The following is a 15,541-nucleotide window of genomic DNA, read 5'->3' as shown; positions in this document are numbered from 1 at the left end:
ATGGTGGTGACTGTATAGTCAAAACAATAGCACTGAAAATAAGTGATGATGTTAAGCTGTAGAACCCTTGAGCAAGGTACGTACCATAAATTGCTCCAGTAAAATTACCCAGCTGTATAAGTGGGTAACTGTGAGTAGCTTAACACTGTAAGTCGCTTTGGAGAGAAGCATCAGCTAAATGAATAAATGTACCACATAAATGTAAATAAAAAGTGACTGCAGCATAAAACGAAGATGCTGAAGACATGAAGAACACATCAGAGCTGTCATCACCTCAGTGACAAGCAGATAGGTGTCACAAACCAAGGGGTCCTAAGCAAGAGCTGGGTGTTAAAGTGGGTAAACATTTTAATAAGAAAAGGTAAAACACCACATACTGACTGAGTGGTAGTAAAATTCATATATAGATGTTTTACAGGCATCCATGTAGATGCAGGTGAATTTGCAGATATCTCTTGCCCTTGTCACTATTACAAATGTGGAGGTATGTGTGTAGGTGACTCCTGTCTCTGTCTGCATCATAACTGTGAGGGAAAGTGGAGGATACAGGCACGAATATATGTGTTGGGTCCAGGCATCCTGCCCATGTTCTCCCAGCGGAGGGTCGCAGGGTCGTAGCGATGCACTAGTCCCGACTCGCTGTAGTCCTCTTGGCAGTAGCCTCCCAGAATGTAGATTTTATCCTCCAGGACTGCGGACGCACCACTCACATGGGGGATTCTGAGAGACGGGATGGAGCTCCAAGAATCCGTCAGCGGGTCGTACCTCTCACAGAGCAATTGGTCTGTGTAGAATTTACGTAGGTTACAAACTCCTCCAGCGACATACAAGTGGCCAGCCAGCTTCTCCATGCAGTGCAGCGCTCGGTCCTGACTCATGTCGCACAGGTAGGTGGTTCCTCTCTCCGGGTGGTACAGGAACATAGATACCAGGCACTGGTACCTACAGTCAAATCCCCCAGAGATGAAGATCTCCCCATCCCAAACTGCAGCTGCATGTCCACTCAATGACTGATCCAGCGATCTAGAAAATCTGAATTCAAAGTTAAGGAGTGAAAAACTTGAAATGGGAAATGCTGAAATTTAATGAAAATAATCATAAAAGCCCCCAAGCTGCGTTGTTTCTCCATATGCTTCTATACACTGCTTGCAGCCTGATCCAATAAACTACTGCCTTCACTTTAACATTTCTTTCCTCCCTCCACCCAGAGTGCTCCTACTTCACCCTCCAGCTCTTCCTCTATCTTACCTCCAGCAGTTGCTCTCAGGGCAGTAGCATTCCACACTGTCCAAGTTATTGTTGATGTCCCTGTCCCCACCAATGGCATATATTCGTTGGTCTCGTACCACCAACGAAAAGTTGCTTCTCTGCTCGTGCATGTCTGCCAGCCTCTGCCAAGTATTCTCGAGAGGATTGTACCTGAGTGAGGAATGATGGGGTGATGACATTTAGGTGGTGATCACAGAGAAGAGTAAACGACAGCAAAGACGTTAAAGCGGTTAGAGTACGGCTGGCATACAGGATTTCTGCAGAAACCGATATATACGGTTGTGATATAATCACGATTGATTTTTTTACAAGTAAAAATATTTGCTTTCGTGAATTTACTGAGTGTCCATAGTTGGACTGTGCAGGTAATTTCACCTGTATGCAGAATTCATGGTGTCAACTGTGCCGTAGTAGTGCCTTCCACCAATGATGTATAGATTCCCCTCAAGAACACCCACAGCATGACTGAACCTGGGGGACTCTGGCATTTCTCCCAGCATCCTCCACTCAATCTCCCTCACCAGCCCAGTTCGGCTGCGTATGGTGTTGGCATACCACAACTTTCGACTGGGCAGGCGCTTGTTGAAGTCTGCAGTTATCTGGTCTCCACCCACCAGTACCAGCTTATCCTTAGGATAATAAACTCTGCACTGCTCCTCAAGGCTGGAAAAGCTGGACCAGCATAGATCCAGAGTATCACTGCATGCTCTCCATAGATCCACAGCCTTAACTTCATGGAACTCCCTAAATGTCATGAGAGGGAACTGAACCTCTTTCATCAGGTCTTGAGCAAATCCCATCCTTTCTGTAGGATCAGCCTCGATCCAAGCAACAACTGCCCGAAACACAACGAGCTCGGAGGGGACATAGAGGGAGTCAGAACGTAGATATTTCAGAAGTTTGTCTGAAGGCAAGTCCAAAAACTTGGGAGTCGCTGCCACTTCATTGAAGTGCCTCAGAACATAGTCTTCTGCCAGCTCCTGAAGATCAGCTAATCCATAAGCCTCAGCAAAAGATGCCACATCCAGGCAGGAGCTTGGATCTATGCGTTGGTGGAGGAAATCGAGGCATAGGGCCAGAGCAGACTTCACTTGGAGCTGGAGAGCAGTAACAGTGGTCTCAAATACAGACCCCCAGCTCAGAAGCAGGGATCCTGTGTAGGAGCAGTTCAGGAGAGCTTCCAGTTCCACAGATCCCAGGGACTGCAAGGCTATGGTAGGCTGATAGGATTCCCGCATGCCGCTCAGAAACATGCCACGGAAGTAGTCACTGCTGGCAGCCAAGACCACTCTGTGTGCTGGGGTAGAAAACAAAAGAGAAAACAAGCTGAGTTCTGGCTACTAAGGAAGATAAGTTATAAGCAAACTAAAAATCAATTCCATAGCAAAAGGGACATAGAAGGAGCTGGATATTTCTTCTCGAGGACCCCATCATGGTAAGGTAGAGGTTTTGGTGAATGAGGGGTTATGAGGAATGAGGAAGAGTATGGCAGATGAGGAGTACCACCTAAAAAGAAAACGAGTAGTTCATAAATAATTAAAAGTAATTGAAAAAGAAAAACTGAATTGTCAAAATACATCAAATAAAACTCCTTTGCTTTTTGCTGGATGCAGGACTCATCCACCACAGAGGAGAACTAACTGAAGGAACAAAATACAAATGAACTCAAATTCTACTTTATATTTGATCCTGTAGCATATATAACATTTTATTTTTGACATTTATTTCACATAAAATCCTCTTCTCTGAATTATTCTTTGTTCATTATTTATTCTTTAGGCTAGGATGCAAAAACTTTTCTTGTTTTATATTAAATGTTTGATGTCTAATGTCTATTTGGCAATTCTCTTCAGTGTGCTCCATATGTTATAAAGGGAAACCAGGTGCGGTTGATACAGGAGTTTTGACCTCTGACGACACTGCATCTATTAAGATTAATAAACAGTTTGTCTAAGAGTTGTTCGTTCTGGCAGTTTCTAATTCTCCTGAACAAGCTGCCAAGACTGACTGCCATAGAGAAGAAGAGAAAGCGAGGCTCTGCATCATTATTCAGTACCACCATGTTAGTAACTGGTACAGTTAACTTTTGCTTCTGTAACAGCTTTAATAATTTTTGAGTAAGTACACACCAGCTTTGCACACTGTTTGGTAGTGATTTTAGCCCATTCTCATGGGCATGTCAGCTCCAGGATTTTCAGGCTGGTCGGATGATGCTCATGGGTTACAATTCAGACAGGGCCACAGAATCTTCATGGAACTGATATTAAGACTTTAGCTGGGCTTTTGTAGGACATTCTTTGGTATCACTTCTGTTGGCAATACTATAGCAAGCAAAGTTTTTACAGGAGGGGATACTGGCCCCATGCTCAGCCCTCTTCATTGTATATCAGAGCTTTTATATTTGGCACTGGCTCGGGTGTTTGCCAAATTGTTGTTGGTGGCTTATTCCTCGCTCAGAGTGACAGGCAGAACTAGCTGTCAGACATTCACATTTTTTATCTTTAGAGATCCTAACATTGCTTTCGCTTTGTGCTTGGAATCATTGTCCTATGGAAAGGATGACCTTCTACGGAGTTTCAGATTGTTAACAAACTGAAGTTGGTTCTCTTGCAGTATTTCCTTGCATTCTATTCCATTCATTCTTCCTTCTGTTTTAACTAAATACTGCTGCTGAAAAAACAACCCCGCAGCATGATGCTGCTACCGCCATACTTCATCCTAAGGATGGTGTTAGATGCATAGGTAGTTTCAGGTTTATGTCATGTGTAGTACTTTGAATTTTGGCTAAAAATCTCTGTCATGGTCTCACCTGACCACAAAACCTTATCCCACATCATGGTTGGAACACTCATTCTTCCTAGCAAACTCCAGACTCGATTTAAAATGATTCTGTTTGAGTAGTGGCTTGTTTTCTGCTACCGTTCCACACAGACCAAGGTCATGTAAAGCGTTTGATATTGTTGGCTGTTGCGCTTTTGCTCTGCAGTCAGGTACTGAACTCTGTCACCCCATCAAAGTAATTGTTGGCCTCTCTGTGACTCATCTTAGAAGACTGTATCTCCTTTATATTGTTTTAATGGATTTTTCTGTTCGAGGCTATGCATGAACTAAGGGTGCCCACTAGGATATCCAAATGCTTCGGTATTATTTGGTACCCTTTTACTAGTTTATGCATTTCTATTGCTTCGTCTCCAACTTTTGTAGAATGCTCTTTAGTCATCCTTTTCCCTTTCCTTCAGATTCCTTATCTGTTCAGTGATGCTTTATATAGAAGTGGGATTTTTATCTATAAAATATGAATTACTTTAATGTTCCAAGATAGAGCAATACAAAAATGTCTTCACTAGGGCAATTGCTTTTCATCTAGGAAAATTCTGAGCTTTCCCAGCCAAGGAATTCAGTAAATATGCTAACTGCATATTTTAGTTTGTTGTTATTTCTAAAAAAATATTTTCTAACAGAACAAATGTTACGTTAAAATAATTTATTCTAAATTTCAGCATTTTGAAATAAAATATTACAAAGAACAAAATTTCAATGTGCCATTTCTGATTTGGTGAAATGAGACAATTGGTCAACAGCCTGAATACTTCTGTGAGGTACTGTATATCAGATATTACTGAAATCTGTAGGAAAAATAAATGATCAACAGCCATAATATTAATGTAAGGAAAAGTAAAACTATTACTACCATTAGCTATTACAGGAATTAAAGCACTGAGAAGCCATACGGGTCTCAATAGCACAACTTCAGATTTCTCTCGTGATTTGGATACGTCATCAGAAACAGACTGCAATATTTCCATGACAGCAGTTACACCTACCATAAAAATGTCTGCCTTCAGCCTCAAGCTCCACATCACAGCCCAGTTGGTCTGTCCGCAGCTGTCTGATATCCTGAAGACTGACCTCCAGCTGACCTTGAGATGATAACCTTCTGCTCTCTTCCTTCCGCTTCTCCTCTCCCTTATTGCAAAGCTCCAGCACTCTGCAAACCCCAAGTGCCTTAGCTGCAGCCCTGATCTTGGCCACTGTGTGACTGTTTAGGCTCATGATGGTTCCTGTATAAGCAAATTCAACCACTCCAGCTAGCCCTAAGCTTTCCACCTCTGGACCCAGAAAAATTGAAAGCTTTCTGATGCCATGTCTCTCACTCTTCTCCTGGGGTTGCCTGTCCTTGTCACCCTGTTGTTGTTGATGATGGAGTAGGGAGCTGAGAGCAGCCATGATGGGGAAGTGTGTGCAGAAGCATCCCCCATCTGAAGTCCTCAGAGTTAGGTCAGTGAGAAGTCCAGAGTCACAAAAGTCCTTCATGGTCTGGAACATCTCAATGGGATGCGTACGTCTGTATAACAAATGGGTCTCCTCTTCATCCTCCTCTTCGTCCTCATTCCTCTTCTCTTTGCTTTCCAACTTACCCACACCTTCATCTGTTTTCTCTTTGCCCTCCTGACACAGCACTCCTTGGCACATAGTCTGCCCTTTTTTCTCACTCTTTCTACTGCACTCCTGCCCAAGGACCTCCCTGTTGCTTGCCTCCGTTTGCAACAGATCCTTCGTGTCTCTCAGGGGGCCTGTCTGACTCAGTTTCATTCTGGAAAGTACAGGCTTGCTGTTGATGTATCTGTTTTATATCAGAGTGGAACACAGCCTTTTAGACTTCTCCTCTTCTAGATTGAAATGACACCAAAGTATTATTTCGTCATAAAAAGTGTTGGAGAAAGAACATATAAAGAAGCAGCCCAAAACATTGCTCCTAACTTGTAACTGGTTTCAGCTCTATTGGTTTCATGCTTTTGCAGGGGAGGTCAACTGAAGCACTTTCTTAATCACCAGACACAAGACATCGTGCTATTTATATACTAGCACTCATAACTGAACCCTTTAGCCTGTAGTGCAAGTGGTCCATAGCCAAAGGTCTGCCATAGTGGAAAATTTTTCTTGGTTGCTTTTCACTGCCTTTATGATACACATTTTACTGTTTTTTGCAAGCTACTTTACATTTACATTTAAATGTATTCATTTAACAGATGCTTTCCTCCAAAGCAACGTGCATCTCATTCTTGTATCCTTATGTGTGCTACATTCACTACAGCAGCATAAAACCGAGTTCAGACTCATCGAGATGATGACCTTCAAGCACTTTACATAGGCTGTATTATATGTATAATGTAAACTTTGCATTGTGTATTTAAGGCTTCGTGCATTTTTCACATCCATGGGCGAATATGGGAATTTGTAACTCATAGGTGTTGTCTGCTTAACTCCCATAGTGTCACAGGACTCACAGTCAGGTGCTCAGGGAACAACAGCAATAACACAAAACAGACATAGAAGATATAAGGCAGGACGCTTCTCACTGAGCATAGAGGTTGTCATTCCACTCGTACAGGGAGCATAGCTGGAAAGTACAATGTTAAAAATGTTTCTGAGACGAGCTTTTTTTAGGTATTATACTGGAAGAACCCACATGCCCTTGTCACACTGTATGTCTCAGCACTTGACACTGTATTTATAGACACACTTTACTGGGTATGTCTCCTGATCACAATAACACTCATAATTACCTCGTTTTGGGTATTCATTAAAACAGCTTCAGCATTCAGTCGATTAAACAGATGGACTACTGTGATATATGAGGGATCTGATTCCGGTAATGTCAGGAGTTACTCCAAAACAGTGTTCATTACACTGCCTCCTTTAAATAGTTACAGTTACATTAGAAGTATGAAAGGATGCCCAAAAACTAAGATCAATTTAAAGCTGCTATAAATAGTGAATAAAATGTTTAGGCAATAATGAGAGCAACAAACAAACACGATACAACATTTTAGTTCACATAACGACCATTTATTCAATTACAGTGCCTATCCTTACATGTAAATAAGTTTCAGCTTGTGGTTCAACATATAAAAGTTATTTCAGAAGAATGTTTCTAATATACATAATTGTGCAATATTATTGTTACCAATTTCAGGTCACTGAACTTGTGCATGATAATATCAGCATCAGGCTTATAAGAATATAATGTAATCCCACCTTTAGGACATTAATAATTCTAACCCATCATCAATAACCATTCATACAAGGACCACATAATACACGAGTTTAATGTGTCATTTGTTCAAGTACATCACCTTGATATATAGGCAGTGATTAAATGAAGATTAAATACCTGCATGTCCAAATTTGTCAAAAATGGCAAAACTTTCCATAGGTGTACATGACTATAAGTGTGAGATATTTTTGTTACCAGTTTCAGTTCACTGCACTTGTGCATGACAATATCAGCATCAGGCATATATGAATGTAAAGTTTTGTGTAAATAGTGTAAAACTTAAACACAGTAACCCCTCCAGAATGACTTACCTTTAGGACGTTAAGTCCTACTTCCAACCCATCATCAATAAGTATTCATACAGTGCAGGTTCTTGGTGGTTCTGTCCGGGAAGCATAGATTGCGGAGCAGGGTACACCCTGGACTGGATGCAAGTACAGGGCAATCACACACACACACACACACACACACACACACACACACACACACACACTAACATTAAGGGCAATTTAGAGTCACCAATTTACCTGAAACACGCCTTTGGACTATTGGAGGAAAACAGCACCGAAAGGAAACACGTTAACATGTGAAGAACATGAAAACTCCGCACAGAATGAGCTGAACTTGAATCCACAGAGCAGGATCTCTAAGGTGTGAACGCTACCTGCTGCACCACCATGCCATCAGATAGAATGAAAAATCCTATTTATTTTAATTAATTTACTTATTTCATCTGGTATTCTTGTTATCCATGTTTTTGCAAAACTCCGTGTTGCATATGTGTGGGATCGAGGCTAAACACAGCGAATACCACATCCGTTGCACATTCCCACATGCCGATATAAGTAAAACAATGTAAAGTCAGTGAGTATAGAATTTATCTGCGTTTCTCTGTATATGACAATGGACAAAGGCCTAGGGCAGCCCAGTGTGGTTTCAGTTTAGGACAGCATGTTTCTTCTCTGTACTAAACAGATGGTTGCCATGGTGATCTGGTCATCAGGGAGGAAGAAGGCTGAAACACCCTTCATTCAGCTTCATAAACAGTGATTCTATGAATCATCTCATGCACACTGACTGCCACACAGACCGTAAGTTGACGCTGCACAATATTTGCTTTCTGTGCAGTGTAAATGTTGGCTCTAAAAAAATGTTAACTGTTGCTCTCCATACTGCTACTGTGGTCGCAGCTGCTGTACAGCAAAAACTGGTGCCGCACTACTGTTATCTGGCGTTGTACTATGTTAACTAGTAGTAATGTGTAACCATTAGGTTTTGTACCAGGGTACAGGGTGAACGCATGTACAGTATTAGCTATCTTCTGTTGCCCGAGTGTTCATGGCTCATTCTTAAGCAACATGTGGCTATTTCATTATTTTCAACACGAAACAAAAGAAATCTGACTGGATGATCCTCTGAATACTAACAGATGTATTTTCCCCCCGGGAACAAGGTGTTACCGACCTCAGTACTGTTAATTCAAAAATGACTCAGAGCTGTTGTTCCAAAACTGTAACCAAGTTTTATTTCAGTCAGGCCCAAACTGCCATATGGTTAAGATGTTAAATACAAACCATTCCCCCTAGAAGCAAAGCCTACATGTGGAATTAGGTCTCCTTAAAGCAATACAGCAGGACAGGCTGGGAGGCTGGACAGACTGTACCGCCTACCAATTATCCCAAGACCCCACCATGGGGGCTGGAGATGCACCAGTAACAAAAAAAGCTGCAGAATGAGGGACTCTAGTCCAGGTCCATCGACACCCTCATCCCACAGCAATGGTCTAGAGCCACACCAGGCATAAACCAGACAGGTGTGATAAATTGGCCTAGCATGAGCACTCTATCTACATAAGAAGGAGCCACATTTAAGTGAGAATTTGGAAATCCTTTGCGAAGGACTTCTCTCCAGTCAGAAGGAAATGTGGACTTATAATATGGCACTATATGTCCCTTGAGCACCTTACCTCAGGAGGATCTTCAAGGGTTCCCTGCAAGACTGCTTGCCTGCCGACTGGGGGAATGAGTGGCCGCATATAAGGACGTAACCAGTCATCGTCTGCCTGACAACTGATTTTAAAAAACATTGATTTGCGGAGTGCATAGCTTAAACCATTGACATTTTTCCATCTATTTTTTTAATGGCGGCAAAACAGGAGCAGCTCCATGCACTGTGCACTTTATAATGTGCAAAAGAGTAGCTTGAGCTATGTTTAATTACAGGTGAAGACAGAACCGAAACAAGGTGAGATTCAAAACTATTTCAGCAAGTCTGACAACTTTCAGCACCGTGCATATGCAAATGTATCAGTGTGTGTGAATATGAGTGCGTATGTCTGCGTTTCTGTGTGAGTCTGCACACACAATACATGGGAAAAGATGATCTTCTCAGTAAATGAAACGTGGTGTCTACGTGGGAAATAGGAGAAAGAGAAGAAGACTGGTGTTCAGGTACATACAGTTTTTAGTTTTGAACAGAAGGGAAGGTAGGGTACAGTACTTCAGTGTTATATTTACATGAGACTGACAAAGATCAGACACACAGTGTATGATGGGAAATGTGTCAGGTACTGGCAGGGGACATGAGAAGTAACATAATGATGATTATGGCACAGACTGGAAGAAGGAGTAGGAGGACAAAGGACAGCAAGAGAGATGGAGGCCATTGGGATATTGACCACATGCCGCTTTTGGGCTCTTCAGCAGCACCCGTCTGCGGTGGCTCAACACAGGGCCGGCACAAAACCAGGGGCCGGACCTGGGAAACACTTTCCTGGAAGAGAAGGAAAAACAAGGATACATTGTGCAAAGAAAAACGAACGCACTGCATTTTTGCAAAGGCATAAAAGCTGTTAAATCAACTGAGAAAAGTAACTTGTGTCTACGAGGTAAAGTCAGTAAGTTCTAAAACTGGCCACCGTGTGACACTGTTGTGCCGCATATGTTCATAGCTGGCAACTACAGTAGCGCTACACAACAGCGAGTTGTTCTGTCCAGACACAATGCACCACCTATTAGAGAAGCTGTGGGGTTGAGAAAGTGCTTGTTGGGGGCTGGTCCAAAAACTGCCGAAGGACGAGACAAAGTAGTTATGTAAAATAATCTTTTTTAGTAATCTACAAAACTCCTGTACTGATGTAGCTGTCTGTTATTTCTGAAGAGAAGGTGTGTTTAAAAAATAAAATCTGCAGTGTAGTTCACATTATGATGCTGTGTACATCCAAAGTAGTCTACTTAAGTTGAGTAGCTGTTTGTCTCCATCATTGTCCTGTTTTAAAGCTGTTAGCTGTATACCTCCAGGATTGTCCTGTTGTGTGTCCGGTGAGGACTGAGTCGAAGGTTCCAACGATGAACTCTATGACTTCGCCCACCGTCATCTTCGCTCTCCGTCGTGTCCTGCCGTGCTACCCGGGGTCTGCGACGTCTTCGAGAACTGATTCGTTGCAGCGAACCTGCTTCTGGAAATCTGAACCAAAAATGATGGTTAACGAAAACATATAAATTAATTTGCTGATTAAACAGTGGGAACATGATCATGCTCTTAAGCCTTAGATTTTAAAGCAACATTTTGGGCTGTGGCCTTCTTTAGCGTCAGTGATAGTCAATTTGCAACATTTTAATAATCTAAATCCGATTCTATATTAAAAGTAAATAAATGAGAGGAGCTGCTCATTAGCAAAAAACTCTTAATTACAATCAACCAAAAAATTATTCAGACAATCATTTACTTAGCTGACACTTTGCAGTAAAGCAATTTACTGGTAATGGTAAGCTAATACATTCACAATCTCAACCAATCACAATAACTGATTATGGTAAATCTAATATTAAAACTGAAATAGAAAATTCTCTATTAGCATTCATTCGTTTGGCTATCCCTTTACTCCAAAGGAGCAATAAATGTTAAACTACTTTCGGTGACTTATTACAGCTGGGTAAGTTTTACTGGAGCAGCCTGGAGTAAGTACCATACTCAAGGGTACCACAGCAGGAGAAGGGATTGCAACCTGGGTCATTTTAGTGCAAGGCAGTAGCACTAACCACCCTATAACTTGATGTCCATTAATAGACAAAACTAAAGATAATCCAGTCCAATCCAATCCAGCAGAACTGAATCCAGTTTGTGTGTGTATACGGGTGTCCAATGTGTGCTATTCCAATCATTTAAGTACATGCAATGTGCGTTAGTGTGCCCATGTGCAAGCGTGCACCTGCAATCTGTGTCCTCAATGTCGGCATCTGCATCACTCTCCCCTTGGGGATCTGACTGAACACACTCCTCCTGCACATGAAAACAAGCAGATGTCCTCGCATTACTGTAGCAATGAAGAAACACAGAAATCTGCAAAAGGAAGGCTCTAATTTTTCAGTAACGTTGTCACTGTGCAGAAAAATGCACCGCCAGCTTTATTAACTGAGAGGTAAAAATGCTTATGGAGAAGAGCGGATGATCAGACCCGAGTGGGAGCACTGTCCTGTCCATCATGTAAAACTGATTAAAGTTATTAAAATGGCCATTAGCACATAACCTGGTGTTCACCACTGGGACTCAAGATAGACAACAGTGCTCCAGCATCGGTCCTTGTGAAAAATCAGGCGCCGTGCAGCCCTACCTCTGTGCCGTATCCCTCAGAGTATCTGGTCGTCAGGCCCCACTGGATCTCGGAAAACCGGCCCTTCAAGGTGCCCTAGTCCAAAGAGAGCGGGAAGAGCTGTGTTTTGTGCTTCTTGATAACTGTTTAATCAGTTCACATAACATATGAAGGTCCACTTTGGTTAAAAATATAAATTATGGTCATGTCTATAAATACGTGGTGGTGCAGTGAGTAGCGCTGCTGTCTCACAGCACATGAGTGGTGCGAGAGGATGTGGGTTCGATCCCCACTCGGTCTGTGTGGAGTTTGCATGTTCTCTTCGTGTCTGTGTGGATTTCCCCTGGGTGCTCTGGTTTCCTCCCACAGTCCAAAGACATGCTGTTCAGGTTCCCCCATACTGTGTGAGTGACAGAGAGTGTGTTCCACTGATGTAAGGATGAGTGGCCCAATGTAAGTAGCAGTGTAAGTCACCGCAGTGAATAAGGTGTGTGGGCTGATAACACTACAGAGAGTTTGTTGGAAGCTGCTTTGGAGAAAAGTGTCTGCCAGATAAATAAATGTAAATGTCCAAAAAAGTGAGTCAATTAAAGAAGCTGATGAAGTGGACAGCTATAACTATAAGGGCACTGGGAGGGTTAGGAAGAAAGTGCTTTAAAACGGAGTGCATAACCAGCAACACAAGAAATTAAATATTGGGGGGAGGCGGCTCCTAAGGCGCGCGCCCCACAGCTGTTCGCACACCGACCCTGGTCGCAGAGGCGTCCACACACACACATTGGCCAGCTCCGGACAACTGGCTCCTGCTCCTCCCAGGAGACAACATCACACACTTAACTGCAAAGCAAAACGTGCCAAAGATGCACGAACACCAGACTGAGAGGTGAACACGCACACACACACGCGCACGTACATGTGCGATCGCGCGCATGTGGGTGTGCGAGCCCGCGAGGGCGACAGCGCAGAGCGTGTGGGTGTGTAGGTCAGGTGCGTGGGCGTGTGTGTGTGTGTGTGTGTGTGTGTGTGTGTGTGTGTGTGTGTGTGTGTGTGTGTGTGTGTGTGGTGGTCCGTTAGACTAAAAAAGAGTCCGCACTAATATATAATCCGACACGGACTAGGAAGAGAGATGTCAGGGTTAAAAAACATGAATCATCCAGAAGGAACAAAACTCGGGTACTGAGATTGGGGGTGGGAAATTAAATGTAACTACTGTACAACAGCTTGTAGAAGAGGCAAAGAGAAACTATGGGGAGGGGGGGTCCAGGAAGACCCTGTTTTCCACTGCACCGGGACATCGATGATCGGGGACAGCAGGGACACACACGTGGACGTGCTCTCACACACTGACTGTACCTCACACTCTCGGTCCGAATTGTCTCCGGAGGAGAAGAGGCCGTTCGAGTCCGAGTCGTGGCGCCTCATCCTGGAGCTCCCGGTCCTCGATCGGGGGAAACACTTGCCGTGGGTTTAAAAAAAAATAAAAATAAAATAAAAAAGAAAGAAAGAGTGGAGCGAACTGAAATGGTAAAGGACTGGAGCACCAGGCAGTTAGATGAACCTCTTAGTTCTTCTCCCACCACTGAAGTTGTTACATAAACACGACCGCTTAAGTGGGCTGCGACCGTAACAACTACTGCGTCCTCAAACTTTTGGAAAAAAAAAAAAAAAAAAAAAAACGAAACAATTAAAGGCCGCTTAAAAACCCAAAGGCATATATGCGCCGATGGAAAATAAAATTTGTGCTTCCCCTCTGTTTAATTTCTTTTGGCCTCGTGCTTTAAATGAGAGAGCCGACAAGCACTTAAATTACGTAATCTTTATAGACAAGATGTTCGCTGCGTGACAACTTTTTTTCCATCCAGCTGCGGATGAGCACCGAGTAACAAAGCGAAGGTCCGCTAAACACAAATAAACCAAGGTGCGAAAACGCGGTGAGCGGTTCCGATTAAATATTTCAAAACCTGTAAAAGCTCAAACCGTCATATATATAATAAATCATGACATGAGGCGATACTTTAGTTTAGCGCTGTCATTGAATTCAATCGCATTTCAAAGACAACCGAGCGAAGAGACGAGCGACCCTACATGACGCCTCCGTCGCGCTCCGCTCCGGGCTCCGCGGAACTTAAACACGTTTTGCTAAAACTCCGTACGATGTTGCTTCATTGCATGATCTGAATGCATCGGTCCTTCGCAACATTCTCCTTACAAACAAGAAGCATCACTGCGCCGAAACAAGTTAGATAAACCGTCAAATGCATATCTCTCACAGGTTAAAAAAATGGAAGCCTTAAGTGTTCCCGAAATATTTGACATTGTAATCCGCTATTCCCTGCTAACACTGTCAACCGGACTTATCTGACAGCACCAGGCATCGGGAACGCGCCTGCCATAAATACATTCCAAAACAAGTACTGTACTGTACTCGGGACTGCGCTCCAGGGAAAGATTGACAGCATCAGAGACCACTTGTGAATGCGGAGGTGGGCGGTGCGATGACCCGTTACACCAATCGCAGTTTCCCCGGATCGCCGTAAAGCTTCTTCGAGTTCTTGAAGGGTAGGGCACGCTACGTAATGTATCCTGATTTTTGATTGGACAGTAGAGGATAACCGCTAGCCAATGGATAACGACGTCCCGTTCGTCAACGAACGAGCGAGGATTTGCCCCTGAGCTTTCTGCTTATGAGCAGTTTGGGATAATTTAAAGTGTTATGTTGTAAATTTCTACTGATATTTTAGTATTTTATATGGGCTTGGTATTTGAGGTGACCGCTAAGCACACCACTTCCGCAGGATGAGCGAAAGACTGAGGTTTTAATGCAGCCACTAACTAAAATAGCATCTCCAGTAACCTCTATTAGGCTCTAACGGTCGTGTCCGCAGGGAGTCTCACCACAATTTTTTTGTTTGTAGCCAGTAAATTACAAATGATTACACGTAATTTCGCCACGAGATGGTCTTGATATCTCAGATCGCAGAGATTTAAAATGAAGCCAAACCCGATTTTGAGCACAACACAAGAACTGATTCAGCGAGTTTTCCTAGCTTAACTAGAAATATTAAAATGTAGGTTAAAACGGCACTGTGACTGTAGCAATTAATGTCATTTTACTAACCATAACATTTCAAAGATTGGCACCAAAAGTGTGATGACTCTATAAGCAATACTATTAATATTGACATTTATTTTTCATAGCTCAGTTTGGGGGGAAAAAAAGTGTTTTCAGCAATAGACTTGTCACCTGATAGGTGTAAAGCGCTTAGATTTTATTAATAATACATGTGTAAAAGTTTTAGAAGTCATCTCAGCATGAAACATAAAATTCCTAACCAGTGTCAGGACCTATTGTCACTTTTGGGTGCCTTGACTCCCCCCAAAAATAAAGAGACCCACTGGCTCAGGGCCCCTGGGAGCTCAGATGAGATCCAAGTGATTCCACATTATGAAGCTCCTTCATTTTCTGGGCACAGGAGTTAAAACATATTTTAAAGAATGGAATGTAAATTTTTTTTTAATATAATCCGTGATTGTATAACGTTTGGATGATTTATCTTGAGACAATCTGCTGGTTCCGTCTCATAGGCCCTGAACTGGCTGGTCAGCAGTTCTTTAAAACTGTA

The 15,541-nt window shown here is 42.8% G+C and overlaps 1 protein-coding gene across 1 annotated transcript; it reads right to left on the bottom strand.

Moving 5' to 3' along the window:
* Positions 1 to 315: 315 nt before the first annotated feature.
* Positions 316 to 6,041, bottom strand: LOC108941034 (kelch-like protein 33). The gene is made up of 4 exons (XM_018763472.2): positions 5,094 to 6,041; positions 1,645 to 2,566; positions 1,249 to 1,419; positions 316 to 1,032 (listed from the first exon to the last, which is right to left on the bottom strand). Exons 1-4 carry the CDS (start codon positions 5,860 to 5,862, stop codon positions 519 to 521), a joined length of 2,376 nt encoding a protein of 791 aa, XP_018618988.2. The 5' UTR covers positions 5,863 to 6,041; the 3' UTR covers positions 316 to 518.
* Between the last annotated feature and the right edge of the window lie 9,500 nt (positions 6,042 to 15,541).

This window comes from Scleropages formosus, chromosome 11 (assembly GCF_900964775.1).
Source record: "Scleropages formosus chromosome 11, fSclFor1.1, whole genome shotgun sequence".
In the NCBI taxonomy this organism is placed as follows: Eukaryota; Metazoa; Chordata; class Actinopteri; order Osteoglossiformes; family Osteoglossidae; genus Scleropages; species Scleropages formosus.
This window is presented reverse-complemented; position numbering and strand designations above follow the sequence as displayed.

Excerpts from the sequence above, each read along its gene's own strand:
- LOC108941034 (XM_018763472.2), bottom strand. The coding sequence starts at position 5,862 with ATGAAACTGAGTCAGACAGGCCCCCTGAGAGACACGAAGGATCTGTTG. Across the intron at positions 2,567-5,093 it reads TGAAGGCAGACATTTTTATG|CACACAGAGTGGTCTTGGCT; the intron begins GTAGGTGTAACT and ends TTTCTACCCCAG. Across the intron at positions 1,420-1,644 it reads ACCATGAATTCTGCATACAG|GTACAATCCTCTCGAGAATA; the intron begins GTGAAATTACCT and ends TTCCTCACTCAG.